Source organism: Stegodyphus dumicola, chromosome X1 (assembly GCF_044657685.1).
Source record: "Stegodyphus dumicola isolate Sdum_Otavi_A_Nest chromosome X1, ASM4465768v1".
Classification (NCBI taxonomy): Eukaryota; Metazoa; Arthropoda; class Arachnida; order Araneae; family Eresidae; genus Stegodyphus; species Stegodyphus dumicola.
The window spans coordinates 199,256,283-199,272,075 of record NC_140780.1 but is presented as its reverse complement, the minus strand read 5'-3'; the positions used below and the strand labels follow the sequence as shown (position 1 = coordinate 199,272,075).

At 31.7% G+C, this 15,793-nt stretch overlaps 1 protein-coding gene across 4 annotated transcripts in view; it reads right to left on the bottom strand.

Annotated features, from left to right (window-relative positions):
• LOC118181650 (uncharacterized protein CG43867-like) overlaps nt 1-15,793 on the bottom strand; it is a 404,498-nt gene that overhangs the window by 78,497 nt on the left and 310,208 nt on the right. For all 4 annotated transcript variants that reach the window (XM_035350823.2, XM_035350824.2, XM_035350825.2 and 1 more), the window contains 4 exons: nt 8,957-9,117; nt 7,622-7,732; nt 7,341-7,427; nt 7,192-7,261 (listed from right to left, as the gene is read on the bottom strand). In XM_035350823.2, coding sequence (XP_035206714.1) covers nt 7,192-7,261; nt 7,341-7,427; nt 7,622-7,732; nt 8,957-9,117 — 429 coding nt within the window. The remainder of the gene's footprint in view (nt 1-7,191; nt 7,262-7,340; nt 7,428-7,621; nt 7,733-8,956; nt 9,118-15,793) is intronic.

The window sequence follows — 15,793 nt, the reverse complement described above, 5'->3', positions numbered from 1 at the left end:
TTAGTCACAGCAGTATGTTTTTATTTTGGTGTTTACATATTTTTGGCAAACCTCTGTAATTCATATATTGTCAATTACTGCCAAACAAAACTGCTAGAAAAAGAGAAAAGACACTAAGAAGGAGTTAAAAAATTTTTAAATCCACTTAACATTGATGACGTATACAAATAATGGGTCAAAGGGGAAACTACTTATGACTGTTACATTTCACCTTTTGATGGTCATGAACAAGCTCAACTAGCATTTAGTTGCACATCACAATGTTTTTAAAGCAAACCAGCTGACATTACAAATCTACGACTAACAGATATTGCAAGTATTTGGGAAGAAAGAATTGCTTAATCTCACAACCACTGATGGGTTAAAGACCTACGACATTTTTAAGAGATGCAAGAAAATTTAGCAGTTGAGTATAAAGACCTTGCCTCCAAAATTTCCTGACAAATTTTTACTAGATTAGAATATCTGACGAAAAAAAAGCAAAATTCTTCCATTTAATAATTGTACGTCTTTAATAACTGATGTAATTCTAAAACTATTATCACTTCATTGTCTTACAACTCACACTAGATGAGAGCTATACATTTAATGTACCAAACCATTATTAAAAACTTTAAGAAGCATATTACCAAAAATTTATGATCCGAAAAATCTTAATTGCTATAGGAAAATAAGAAATGATTAAAAATTAATGGTAAAATTGCTTTTTATGTGTTGCTTCTGCTCTGAAAAATATCTCCAAATAAATGCATGCTTTTGGAAGCATAAAAGAACTAAACATCTTAAAACTGATGCTACCTAAAACAATGAGAGTCAAACTGACAAAACTTGCAACCTTCTTAAAAATACATCATTTTTCTCATTTTTCCTTTATATATGTCATGAACAATGATGCAATTTGAATGGAATTAGCTTACAAAGACACTGAAGAACATCAACTTAAAAAAAGAAAAAAAAAAAAAGAAAAAAAGAAAGAAAAAAGAAAACAGTGAAGAAAGGAAAGAAACTGTTCCAGTAAAGACTACAACAAATCTAAAAGCAACAAATAAGAAAGTTTTGAGAATCTCTAGATATATATTAGTGCAAAAAAAGTATTTTGGGCTTCGTAAAATGAGGTGGAAAATCTTGTGACTATGACTACTACAAAATGCACAAGTCTCTGATATAATTAATAGTACACAAAGATAAAATATATTTTTTTTTATTTTAGCTAAAATGTTATAGTTAGTTTTAATCTTATTCATACTGAACAGTACAATACAAAGCATAAAATACATTTGATATTTTTTCATAATAGAATATGCGAAGAATCTCGATTCACAATCTCACTCAGCCACTAAATAAAATACCTTCATACTAAAGAAACAATCATTTATTAGCATAAAACTGTATGATTAATAATTTGGCTTCATAGATGCCCTTTTGCTTGGTGTGCATCTCAAATAAAAACATAATAGATTAAAACACCATTGATTTTAATCTACTGAATAGTTTTTTATATCCATGACACCAGCTTGGCAATTCATTATTTATTATCTTTTGCTTTCATCACCGCATGACTATCAACACACATCAGCTTGAGAAATCACTTGCAGAGCTAAGTCTAAAATTTGTTTTTTAAATATTACTAACTGAACACTAAAAAACCCGATAACTTTTAATGTTGACATAACATTTAGCGATGATTACAGACTTCAGTTAACTGCACTGCAAAATGCTGAGTGTGTTGATATGATGAAATTTCTGTTAAATTTCTTCACGTATGCAAAAAACAGATTTTTTTATATGATACGCATAGGCAAAAAGATTACAGTAAGAGTTATTTGAATTAAAAATAACTGATCTGTTACTCAGATAAGCAAAGGACCAGTGCCGGAAATGTGGCCACACCTGGGCAGCAAAATTTAGGCATGGGAAAATTTTTAGAATTTAGAGAAGCACTCAGCAAGAAAATGAAGGAAAGGTAAAATCTTTGGAATTTAAGGAAAAAATGAACTGCAATTTTTTTTTTTTTTTTTTTTTTTTCCAATTTTGAGAGGTACTTGGCAGCAAAATTTAGGACCTGCAGGAACTGAACTCAGCAGCAAAATGTCTAGTGCAAGCTCTGGATAAGCCATAAGTATATGTAGAAATTTACTTATTCAGAACTCAGATTATCCTTAAACATGTGCAGAAAATAGTCTTAAGTATAATAAATAACTAAACTAATACAATTAAGACAGCTTCATCAGTGTGGAATAGTAGAACATGTTCTTAGTTGGCAATCTCATAATATATTGTCAATAGTATATGGTGGACACAAACTCAGTTTTATGATGATAGCTGCAAATTTGAAGGTTTTTAGATATTGCACACAAAAACCAAAATGTTCCAATTAACACATTTGTGAAGCGATGTGGAGAAGTGGTAGGAAATCAGATGGTATGACAAGTTTTTAATTGTGATAATACCCCAATCATCAGTTCACTAATGGACGGCGAAATAAGTGGCATGACTCTAAATCCAGAAAATATTGCCACCAGTGAAGAAAGTAACAAACAGGCACTTGAGGGGAAGAAAATCTATTGGCAGTTCAGTGGGGATTCTTGACATGGTCAATACAGGACATGAACAATGGAATTTTGTAGCTAAACAAGAAATTATGTTCATCTAGAGAATTAAAGAGAACGTATCAGTGGAGAAAAAAAAAAAAAAAAAAAAGAGGCAACTTAAATGGCTTACACTGAAACATCTAATAAAGCAAATAAATATTGAGCTTTTTCTGTATAAAATTTAATTCCCTTGAGGTCATAAATGCTTTATTACTTCATAAAAAGTCCATGTGTAGTACCAGTTATTTTAAATCACCATAAATATTTCCACTTATATATTTCATATCGTATTTTTTGTGGGAGGATTTTTAGATTTTCATTGGTTTCTTCTGCATGTGACTGATGGGACTTTTATTTCTGTTATTTAAGAACTGCACTTGGTCAGTGGTTATAGTTCACTTGAAATAGGAAGCAAGGGATAAAAATCGCAATTAGAATACAGTGGAACCTTGAGATACGAGCTTAATTCGTTCCAGCATTAAGTTCATATAGCGAATTTCTTATATCTAGAAACAAACTTCCCCATTGAAAATAATGGAAATCCAGTTCATCTGTTTTGCACTGCCAAAATTATCAACATAAAAATTAATTTTTCAAATAAATAATACTGGTAAATAATATAACTGTACTAATTCAGAAGTCAAACAAAAATCAGCATATTTTCTGCAAAAGCGCGAATTAACAAGATAGGATATAATGATCAGATAAACAATAAGAAAGCCTGCACAGAAAATAAGCTAGTGCTGCCATCTGTTGATGAAACCAGAATTAAAACATAATTTCTTTAAAGGCCAAAGGCAAAGATGGATTGGAATTAGGATCGTTAACTAGAACAGAATGATCTTCTGTCCTGTCTGATTCTTTACCTTTATGATAGCTTCTGAAACCGACCTTTTAACTACTTTTTTGTTAATCCACACCTACAACAGCTTCTCAGCATATTCTAGTTCTGGACGGTGCTTGAAAGTAACTCCTTTGGCTACATCAAGTTTCTTAATTTCTTCCTGCTTCTTCAGAATAGTGCAAATTGTCGATGGTGGAAGGCCCCAAGTCTTTGCAAATTCTGTCACTCTTACACCATGCTTGTTTATCTATGATTTCTTTGTTAATTTCAATGGCCATGGGTTCCTTATTTTCTTTGCAGCACTATTTGAGGCAACAATCTTCTTAAGTGGCATCGTGAAATAATTATTTTCACATTAAATGAAATAAACAATTGACTCAGAGCGCACAGACATGTAGATCAAAGAACACCAAGTGATCTAATGAGGGGATTCCCTTAAGTAGAGTTGGATCGGGAAATGGTGCCACGCATACCAGCAGCCTGGCTTACTCATTGCTCAAGTCAATGCTCATATTTAGAGACAAATTTTTCGCTCATACTTTCCTCATATCTCAGTTTCTCTTGTATAGAGATGCTCGTATCTCGAGGTTCCACTGTATCTTAATTTTTGTGATTTTGATTTATTGTAATGAAATTCAGACACAATGTATACTTTTCACTATTCGTTTGGTTTTGTTACATTTAAATTCAAATACAGTCAAAAGTCTTTAATCCGGACTTGCCGGGACTTTGGCGATTCCAGATTATCGGTTTTTCCGGATTATAGATCATCAGTTTAAATCTGGTAAGATAGCATGCAGAAATTATAAAATTAAAAATATGAAACCGTATTTTATGAAATAAAGAGGAATTATGATCTAAAAGGTATCAAAATTTACAAAAAAAAGCTTAATATTTATTTTGTTTACTTTATCAAACATTTCTTTCAATGCGCACATGCGTAAAGCATACATTACGCATAGTCGAAATTAGAAAACTGCAACCAGAAAACTATTTGATATATATTCGTGATATTTATAACGACGAGGAATTTGATTTAAATCATATCAAAGACGGAGTACATCGAGATGAAATACTACATTTAGTAAGGAATTATAAGATGAATAAAATAAAAACATCTGGCCTGAAGATAAGGATAGTGCTGACAGATCAACTTCCAGTTCATTGCGCGCCACAACGTTCCCCCCCCCCTTCCGCAGAGCAGCGTGAAATTGATAAAAAGATTTCGGAATGGTTAGAGAAACAAAGGATATGCCTTTATCCACTTTTTGCAGGAATTTCACTTTTCGTTTGATGGACATCAAAGCATGCTTTCGCTTTGTAGATCCTTTGGCAGCTCCAGAATCGGAAATTCGTTTTGACATAATCGAAAGTTCAAGCTTACTTTTACAAAATTGCTCTAACAGTCTGAAAAAAATAATAAGCCAGATCCAATTAGAAGATTAAGGAACAACGCAATCTGCAATATTAACTGAAATAGATAATTAGAAAATTTTAGCTTAGGTTATACTGTCTGTCATACATTAAACGCGCATGCGTAAACGTATTATGCGCATGTGTAAACGCATATTATGGACGTCCAGATTAAAGACTCCTGACTGATATTAAAAAATGAAAAAACGTTCACTAAAACACCTCCCATAAAAAACTAAATATTCTGAAGTAAATCAAAGAAAAATATGAAATAATTATTAGATGCAACCATTAGCTTAGTCATAAATAATTTTATTTTAATCCAACAGCCAAGGACTTGCAAATCAGGTATTAAAGCAGAAAATATTTCCCATTTAACAGGCTTATCATCAATAACATGTCTCAAGGTATACAAGGTCCCAAGGTATACCAAATATTATTCAGAAAAAGAACCTGTGCCCTCAGTTTCAGACTGGCAACCAGCCTCCACTATCAAAATTGTAAAAACAACCTTAAATTTAGTGTAAGTATATTCAAACACTCAATCACTTAACAAGTCTTCAATAGCTAACTCACTTAACAAGTCTTCAATAGCGTATCATAGTTGGACATTTAATCATAATTTTGACTTTGGGTCTGCAAAAATTATCCAAAAGGCTCCGATAGATGGCGTTACCTCCTCGCGTTTGGTACTACCAGAGGGCATAAAAATCCGTTCAGTGGTTGCTTTCCATTATTTGAAGTTCAGATTTTGAGCTTAAAGGTGCATTTGCCCCTCGTTTCCTATTTTTAACTTCGCTAATTTTTCTTGTCCTTTATGCTTGATCAGATAGTCTGGCTCAGTAAAAGTAGGCGGCCAGTGCAACTCTGATTAAAAATCCAGTTATAACCACGTGCAGTGCTGATAAGAACCACGTGTTTCTGAGACTCCTTTCCCTTTATTTTCTTCTTTCCAGGTATTTCTTTCTGTGATGAGGAGGGACCTTTAGCTGCCCTCGAAATCGATTGAGTGTTTGAATATACTTACGCTAAATACAAGGTTGTTTTTACGATTTTGATTGTCACATTAGCATGTTTCTCTTCTAGTCCAGCCTCTACTAATTATGAATCAATCAGAATGGTATGAATTAAATATACATATATCCACTAAAACCAGAACATAAAATTCAGCATCTCTTGTATCAATTTTATCATTTCATATTAAACGTATTACAGTCAAAAGTCGCTAATCTGGACACCGATAATCCGGAATGATCTATAATTCGGACCTCAAAGCTGCAAACTTTCTGCGGATACGTCAACGCATAATGCATCCACGAATGCGTGTAATACTTTTATGCATGTGCATAATACGTTTACGCATGTGCGTTTAATGTATAACAGATGGTATTTTGACTAAATTATCTAATTATAAGCTAAAATTATCTAATTATCTATTTCAGTTAATGTTGCAGATTGCGTTGTTCCTTAATCTTCTAACTGGATCCAGCTTATTATTTTTTACAGACTGTTAGAGCAATTTTAAAAAAGTAAGCTTGAACTTTCAATTATGTCAAATAGAATTTCCGATGCTGGAGCTGCCAAAGCGAAAGTATGTTTGGATATCCATCAAACAAAAAGTGGAATTGCTGCAAAAAATGGATAAAGGCATATTCTTTGTTTCTCTAACCATTCCGAAATCTGTTTATCAATTTCATGCTGCTCTGCAGGGGGGGGGACGCCGTGACACGTAATGAACTGGAAGTTGATCTGTCAGCACTATCCTTATCTCCAGGGCGGATGTTTTTGTTTTATTCGGCTTATAATTCCTTACTAAATCTAGTATTTCATCTCGATGTATTCCATCTTTGATATGATTTAAATCAAACTCCTCGTCATTATAAATATCACGAGTACACATCAAATAGTTTTCTGGTAGCAATTTTCTAATTTCGACTATGCGTAATGTATGCTTTACACATGTGCACATTGAAAGAAATGTTTAATAAAGTAAACAAATAAATATTAAGGTTTTTTTTTTTTTTTTGTTTTTTTTTTTTTTGTAAATTTTGATACCCTTTAGATCATAATTGCTCTTTATTTCATAAATTATGGTTTCATATGTTTAATTTTATAATTTCTGCATGCCTTCTTACCAGATTTAAACTGATGATCTATAACCCGGAAAAATCGATAATCCGGAATCGCCGAAGTCCCACCGAGTCCCGATTAAAGACTTTTGACTGTATATCCAAAGTATCAAAGCATGTAAATTTTTAAATTACACTTTATGAAGCATATACACACAATTTACACAGAAAAGACATTACATAAAAAAGTACATGGAAAAAACATAATTTATACCTTTAATCCATTCTTCCATCATAACTATTGAGTCAGCTGTCAAATAGTATATCCTCTTACCTGTTGATATCTAAAATAAAGGTATCAACTTTACAGTTAATCGAAAGGATATGTAAAGCAAAATTAAAAGCAAATCTGACAGAAATTACCTCAAAGGTAGCAGCACCTTCAGCTCGATTTACGCGACACACATTATCAAGCACAATTTGTCCTTGAGGTTTTCTGTTTACATCAGCCTATTTAAAAAAAGTCATATGCTACTTCATTTATTCTAGGGGGTGACTAAAAATAACGCACATAACGGATGTTTTCCAAAACTTACAGGAAAAGACTCTAGAGATAAGACTTTTTTAAACTCAGTTTTTAGGAAGGGTCTTTTAACAGAGATAATGTTTTTAAACAATGTTGAAAAATAAACAAAATGTTTTACCTGTGATTTATAATAACTAAGTGCTCCATTTTTTAACACAAACCATCTCCTTCTCCATGTTTTAAACTTTCCACCTAATTTTGTGAGGTACCCACTTTTTTCCAAAGGTTCCTGAGCATGAAAAAGAAATTCTACATTAATTTTTAATAATATTTTATAGTAATCAAATCTATAATTAATTACATCCATTTTAACATTTTTGTTTACATAGTTTAAGCCCGATAATTTGAATTAGCAGCAAAGAGCAGATTTTATTCAATAAATCAGTTCACAGTATGGTTTAGGATTGACAATAGGACAAAGTTTTTGATTATTCCCCAAAACAATCACATTTATTTTACAAAATCGGAAACTTTAACCGATTGATAAATATGATACAAAATGTACCCAAGACAAAATATATCTGAAAACATGTGAATATCTAGAAAATATGGTCTAAGAGTATACTTACAACTAAAAATTCAATAAATACTGAATACTTCCAAATGCAAGACTTTTTAAGGTTGGTTAAAATGACTGATTTATGTGAAATTGTTTCTTAATAAAATTTCAAGATTTAAACATTGTGCAAATATTGTTCTATCAAAAATTATTCTGCAACAGATGAAATATTTTTCAATCCAATTAACACACTATACAAGAACAAAATTGATGTTTTTATGAATTCTGCTGAAAGAATTAACAGCGTTTAAAAATAGATTTTCAGAATTTATATCAAACATTAATGAATGCTTAAATTTATTGCATAATTTACACTATTCTTCATGTATAAAGTGTATAAGTGAGTTTTATATAAAAGTCATGTATAAAAGTGAGCTTGAAAACATGCATTAAGCATCACTTATTAAATTTTTAGAAATAGTATGCATACATATAATTATAAAATATGTTTATGATTCAAAACAATTAATGCAGAACGCAACATTGCAGAAACAAGAATACAAAATATACAAATTAAAATGCACTGTGAACTTAGAAACCACAAATCTACACACAGATACAAATACTAAAAATGTTAACAATCAAAACGATATTATTAAAAATAAGAAGCATATCTATTTTGTGAATAGCATTTAAATAACTATACAAAAAGGAAACTAAAAGCATGTACTTTACATAGCTGAACTTTACTAAATAAAACAACAAGAATCTTAAAGTACTAACTTGAAGTAATTGCAGATACAAAAAAGAAGCAAAGTGATACATGCAACAAGAAAAGTTTCATTGACTTCAAAACCTTCATAATTGTTAAGATTTCAGAGCTTCCTATCTCATTTGAATGCAATGAAATCTCAGCTTAATTTGAAACTGCATGCTAAAATATTTTACAAGTACCTTTTTCCTTGCATCATCTGAACTCAATGTTTTATAGCAAAATGTTGGTGTATTAGTTAGACTTGGACGATTGTCAGTAGAAATAATGCTAACAGCATCTACAGAAACAGCATCAGGAGGAACAGCATAATCATCTGATAGAACAGACTCATTTGACATTTCTAAAAACAAGATGCATACACAAGTAAATAAAAGGAGGAGAAACATTTCATACACAACAAATTTCAGAAAAAAAGTTTACATACTTCTACCATAATAACATAAGTAAGAAAATATAATTTGCATTTTTTCTGAAAAGCACAACACTCAAGCTTGAGTTATTAAATAATTCTAACAATTAATTAAAAAAAAAATTCATAATACTTTAAAAAATTACTGTGGCATTTGTAAAATATATCTCAGCATTGAAACAAAATGTATTAGTTTTTTTCTTTTTCTTTTTTTTTTTTTATTTAAAGTATATGAACCTTAAGAATCCTTCACTATTCATGGATTTTCATTCAATTAAAATTAATTATATTTATACACATGGATGATGGCCATAATTGTATATTGTTAAAGTAAGCATGTGAAAGAACTAGCATGAAATACTTTCTGTCAATTAACCAGCATGTCTCTTGGAAGGATTGACTTTAATGAAGAAGTTCTAACAAGACCTGGATAATATTTAATGTTACTTTGAGAGGAAGATATAGAAAAACTCATGCAACCACACAATTTTCTCAGCAACTGAACCTGTATGAAACAATATCTTCATCCATTAAACACATTAAAATTTCAACTTCTATTTATATTAATTGAGTAGCATAAATACTGAGTCTTATATTAGGCATATAAATGTAAAAATCTGATTTGTTCTTAATTCAATTTGATGTGATGCTTAACTTTCAATACATGACCTGATGTCACAATACAGACACACACACACATACACATATACATTGCAGGAGTCAAAAGTTCCCGGACTGAGTCTATAACATAAAAATGTTTTGCAGTAGTGCGATTACAAGAACATTTTTGTGTTACTACATTCTACCCCTTTTCTAAAAGTGTTTTGTCTCAAATCACGTGGTCGAAAGCTCATGGCAATAGCATTTTTTGTAGGCAGATGCACTTAGTAACCGGCGATAGAAAGAAATGGCATGAGTTGAACAGCGAATCAATATCAAACTTTCTGTTTGCTTGGAAAAGAGTGCTATGGACACTGATGAAACGTTGAAGCATGTGTATGGAAGTGAAACATTATCAAGAATACAAGCTTTTGAGTGGCATCATCGTTTCAGGAAAGTGCCGAAGACAACGAACGCTGTGGCCGTCTTGTGACTTCGTGAACCGATGAAAACATCAAAAAGGTGTCTGCGGTGGTACGTGCGAACAGGCAGCAAATAATTTGCCAAATAGCAGAATCAGTTGGTATATCAGACGCCACATGTCTGCAGATATACTGACTAAGGATTTTAATATGCATAACGTGCATCAACACATCGTTCCCTGCATGTTAAATGTAGACCAAAAGGGAATTCAAGTGGAAATAGCGGGAGACTTAATTTTGGCTGTTGACAAAGATCCTTGCCTACTTGGCAGAACTGTTACTGGAGATGAGAAATGGTGTTTTTTGTACGACCCACAAACCAAGAGAGCATCGGCAACGTGGAAATAACCACAATCTCCACAGATGCAGAAATTTTGCCAAAATCGCTCTAAAGGAAAGGTCCTGCTAGAGGTATTCTTTGATATCCATGGCACTGTGCATCTTGAATTTATTCCTGAAGGATGAACTGTGAACAAAGAAATCTACATCGAAATCCTGCATCGTTTGCGTGTGTCTATCCGGAAGCAGCCTCAACAAATTTATGAAAACATTTAGTGAATGCCCAATTTTACATATTTACATATATTTTAGTGGCATAAATTCTAAGAGCCACCTGAATCACATTTGAGTATGAATGTTTGAAAGTAGGTATGATGTATGAAACAAAAATTCTCTCTTGATCTCCAGTTAAAGATTTATTAGTAATTTTTCATTTGTTAACCATGTGACCTGCTCAAAATACCAGAAGTTTGTTTAAAATGCTAAAAAAAATACCAAAATTATAATACAGTAGAAGTCCAGAAATCTGCAAAGCTTGGGACCAGAGGTTGTGCGGATTTCAGGACAGAAAAGATAAATCATAATATTCAGACTAAAAGTGCAAAATAAATAAGGCGTATTAGATACATTTAATTAAATTATTATATAGATTATTGCAATAACTTATTATATGCGTTAAATTATTATTACATATATAAATTGATTATATTATTCATTGTATTATATATACACAGCATTGAGATTTGCCGATTTCGCCTCATGCAAAAATTTCCGGTTTCAGATTCCGGTGTTAAGAATCACTGTTGCCATAAAATTTCAACAGCTTTTCTTTATTTTTCCGTATATCATACACAATCGTATTGCAATTCCATACGATTCTGCTATAAAATGCACCTGTCTCCATCTTTTGCAAAATTTGCATTACTGTCAACGCAATGTGTTTACGTTTTTCAACGTTGCAAGCAGTAAAATCACGAGTGCATTTCTTATCTGTAATTGTATTAAAAACGGCTGAAGTTAAAAATATTCTTAATTTATCCACAAAATATCTGGATAAAAAAAAGGCAGAACTAAATAATCTTGTGAAATAACAAAGCTCAGAAAATATAACAACGTGAATCGTGAACTTGAAAGAAGAGTTGAGTGAGTCGTCTGCTTTCTTACCTCGATGCAGATTAGAGGGGAAAAAACTTTTATCATGATGTCAATGATTTGGTATTCCTGTTATGACTCATTATTATTCAGTAATTATGATGTCATTATTTGGTAAGTATTTTTTTTTTCGATATTTCGTACTCAATGTTGTGGTTTATAGAACTTATAAACTGAATGTTTATATTTTGAGAGGCAATGCAGATGTCAGGAGTTCGAGGATTTCAGGTCAGCGGATTTTCAGTATTTGACTGTATTAAAAAATTAAGCTTTTATTTAAGGCTGGGAAAGGAACTCTTAATGGATTTTTAAATCTGTCCATGTGTGTGAGGGACCACTACAAGACCTTGGACTTAAGAAATATATATATATATATATATATAAACATGGAATTTTAAGTAAATGTTGGCTGACACAGACTTAAATGCTCGTAAAATTTTGACTATAGTTAATAGCAATCGACTTTAAAGTGAAGATCTTCATCAGAATTAGCAATTTACTTTAAAACAGAAAAACAAAATAAGATATGATGTTGTCATTTGATAACAACATGTCATATCAGGTCAAGCATCATATCTATTTTATAACTTGTCATTTAATCTGTCTCTGATCACAACATGATTAAAACATTTTTTTTTTCTCTTGTTCCTTCTTTTCAAATACTTGTATGTTCATGTCAAAAAAGCAATATTTTTACTGAAGAAAAGGAAATAGAATGAATGAATTATGAAGTATTACTGAAGAATAGAAAAGAAAAATCTACACCTCATGTAATTTTGCCTTGATGCTTTCATTTTAACCCTTGGCATGCAGATATACTTCATACCCTTGGCATGCAGATATAACTTATGCGTGCAGCGGACGCTTTTTCGTGAATCGCGCAATAGTATCGTTATTCAGGAAAATCGCAGTAAATCGAAAACTACTTCAGTTTTATGAACGAAACTTTTTTTTTATTTTACACCTAAATATATACTGTATGATTATTTAACAAAAAAAAAAAAAAAAAAAAAAAAAAAAAAAAATTTTGAAATCACAAAATAAACGATTTTTTAAAATTTTACAATGTATTCAAAAATATTTTTTCATAACAAGTACAAATAGAACTGATAACACGTTAATAGTTCTTTAGAGTATGGTACCGTTCAAAGCATTTTCCTCTATGAAGAGGAACACGGCAGAAGCTACATATGAAACACGGTTCACTTTGCACTTTTTTTACTGCGCACATGCGACATTGTCTTTGTGGATTTTCTTCTTCTTGGCACCAACAATTTTCTCCAATATGTGTTTGCGCATAGCCATGGACAATCTTCCAGGAGGGTTGCATTTTGATATCATTTGCTCTGGTCCTTCAGTGCTGATTTCAGGTAGTTCATCAGTAACTCAATGTCGTGCAAAAATTTCTTGTATTTTATTTTTTGCATCTTTGTCGAACTGTATACTACATATGCATTGAAAAATGCACAATTCATCATATACATAGCTAAGCGCTTTGTCCACTTCACTGTTTTACGCAAAATACTATAGTAGGACAAATACTTATCGTCCCAATCTACTCCTTTCATGTACTTGTTGTAGTTAGTCAAAGCATTTGGCTTTATAATTTTTTGTCTCTTGATATGATCAACATTACTACTTTCTTTCATTTCCGCAGAATGGACTGAAGAGATGAGACTGACTTCTTTCTTGGATTGTCAAACTTGTACCAATATATCATTTTTTCTTCAAAAGATTGTTTCTCTTTTTTCCAAATTAGTTTTTTTCAGGCACTCTGGTAGACCTCTATTCTTCCTAATTGTTAAGCAAATTCATATATATATATATTTTGGTAAAAGGGCTTCTGTGTTATCAATGCTGTTGTAGTAATTGTCCATGTACAAATGGTGCCAGACATCAGTACATGGCGAAACTACTGTGAGTATTGTTTTGATTAAACGTAATCCTTGAGCTGCCTAAACTTCAAAATTGCAAATATAACCAATGTCATTTTCAGACAATATTTGTATAGTATGCCGTATTTTATAATTTTTCCAGCGCTGTAAACTTTAAAAAACAATCATCCTCTCCAAGGTATTATGCCCTCATCTAATGATACTTGTTGTTTCAGTTTGTAAATGTTATTGAATTTTTCAACAAAATAATTTAGTCTATACTAAATTTTGAGTGAATTTGAATAATCGATCAGAATCATCCGCGATATCTTCATTGTTACTGAAATGCCAAGCCTTCCATATTTGGCAAAATCTATCCCTTGACATAGTTTTTGAAAAAAAAAAAAACGGTGTACTTGTGCAGACATCAGTTGACCAATAATCGTCTCAGGCGTCTTTACGAACTTGTCCCATGAAAATAATACGCCCCAAAAATATCTTTATCTCCGTAATCTTAATATCTCTCCATTTCATGCTTTTGGGAGATATTTTGAACTGATACATATTTTTATAATAATACCTGTTTGATTCTGCGACTAAATATGCAAAAAAGTCATCGCCTATAAATAACTTTACTGCATCAGCTGTGGATTCAGAAACATTAGCCATGTTAGTTAGACCAGGATGACCCAAAAACTCTTCAAGGTCTGGAGGATTGTCAATCGATGACCATTCATCTGCTTCTTCATCAGAAGTTGTTTCAGAACTACTAGAAATTCTTCTTCAGACGAACACTCGAGAACATGGAATAATATCATCGTCACTTTCTTCGATATCTTGACTTTCAGAATCACTATCATACGAAAAGTCCGATAATCTGTCAGCGCATATTTCTTCATCACTATCTTTGTCAAAACAGTTCATTTTATCAATTTATTTAATCAATAATAAAAAACCAAGCTTCAAATTGACAAAACACTTGTATGTTCTGGAGCTAAGAATTCGATTAAAGACGAAATAACTCAACAAAAGAACAAGTAACTCAACCAATCGTAACTTGTTGAGAGAAAAAATGCAAAGCGTTGCCTAGCAACGCAAACAACACCCATACAGTGTCTAGATTTGTTGTGGTTAGCGGGTATCCACCACAAATCTACTAAATACGTATTTTTATGTGACTGATTGCTCAAAATGTAAAAATACGTTACCCGCATGCCATATGTATTTTTACGTGACCCATGGCTCCAGTTACAGACTGCGAAAAATGTAAAAATACGTTGCCTGCATGCCAAGTGTTAAATTGCAAAAACATTTTATAAAAAAATACTCTAACATCTAAACAAATAACATGTTAAACAATTTTTTAAAACTTGAAAATTGTTCTTAGCAAATTTTTTTGTTTGTACCTCAAAATTGCTTTTTATTTCAGATTATGTAACTGCTAGTTAAAACATTACAAGGAAACTAAGCTAGATTCCTATCAGAGAGCTAAAATTACAAAAATATAGATACTTCTGAACTCATATAAATTACCAGCTTAGCTAAAACAGTAATTATGCATTTTCATCACTACATTTACGATTCGAACTTCTTACCTTGAATAATACATTACATAAGTATGACCATAATGCTTACTTTTAAAGAATATTTTTTAACAAACTAATTTAACATTATATTCTCATGTCTTTTAATAAGTGACAGATTACAACTTTCCATTTCCCCCAATCATAAAACAGATTTGTTTACTCTGACTATAAGAAGTAAATTTCATTCTTTTTTCTATATAATGTCACGATACATTCCAAGGCCCAATGTGGCTAAACAGAGGAAAATTAAGATTGGCTGCATGAGGCTTCCAGAAATGTCCGTATGTGTAATATTAACATTAACTGGTCTTCCACATAGAAAGTCATCCATCTCTATGGATAAAGCTTGTAAGTGCTTTGGTGTAACGAATTAAGAGCCTATTCCCACTCCCGAAATGCTTACTAATTCACGTTTTCCTGCCATGAAAGCCCAAATACATATAATTTCTACTATAAAAAACCCATACTGTTGTCTCCTCACTTCTTTTCTCATTTTTGAATGCTCGAAAGCTATTTACCCAATTAGGCAACAAAAAGTTAATTAAAAACAGCACTTCAGTAGTGACAGCATAAAGACCTATAATCAGCAAATTTATAATGCTCATAATATACTTTTACTCCCTTAAAAGGCAAA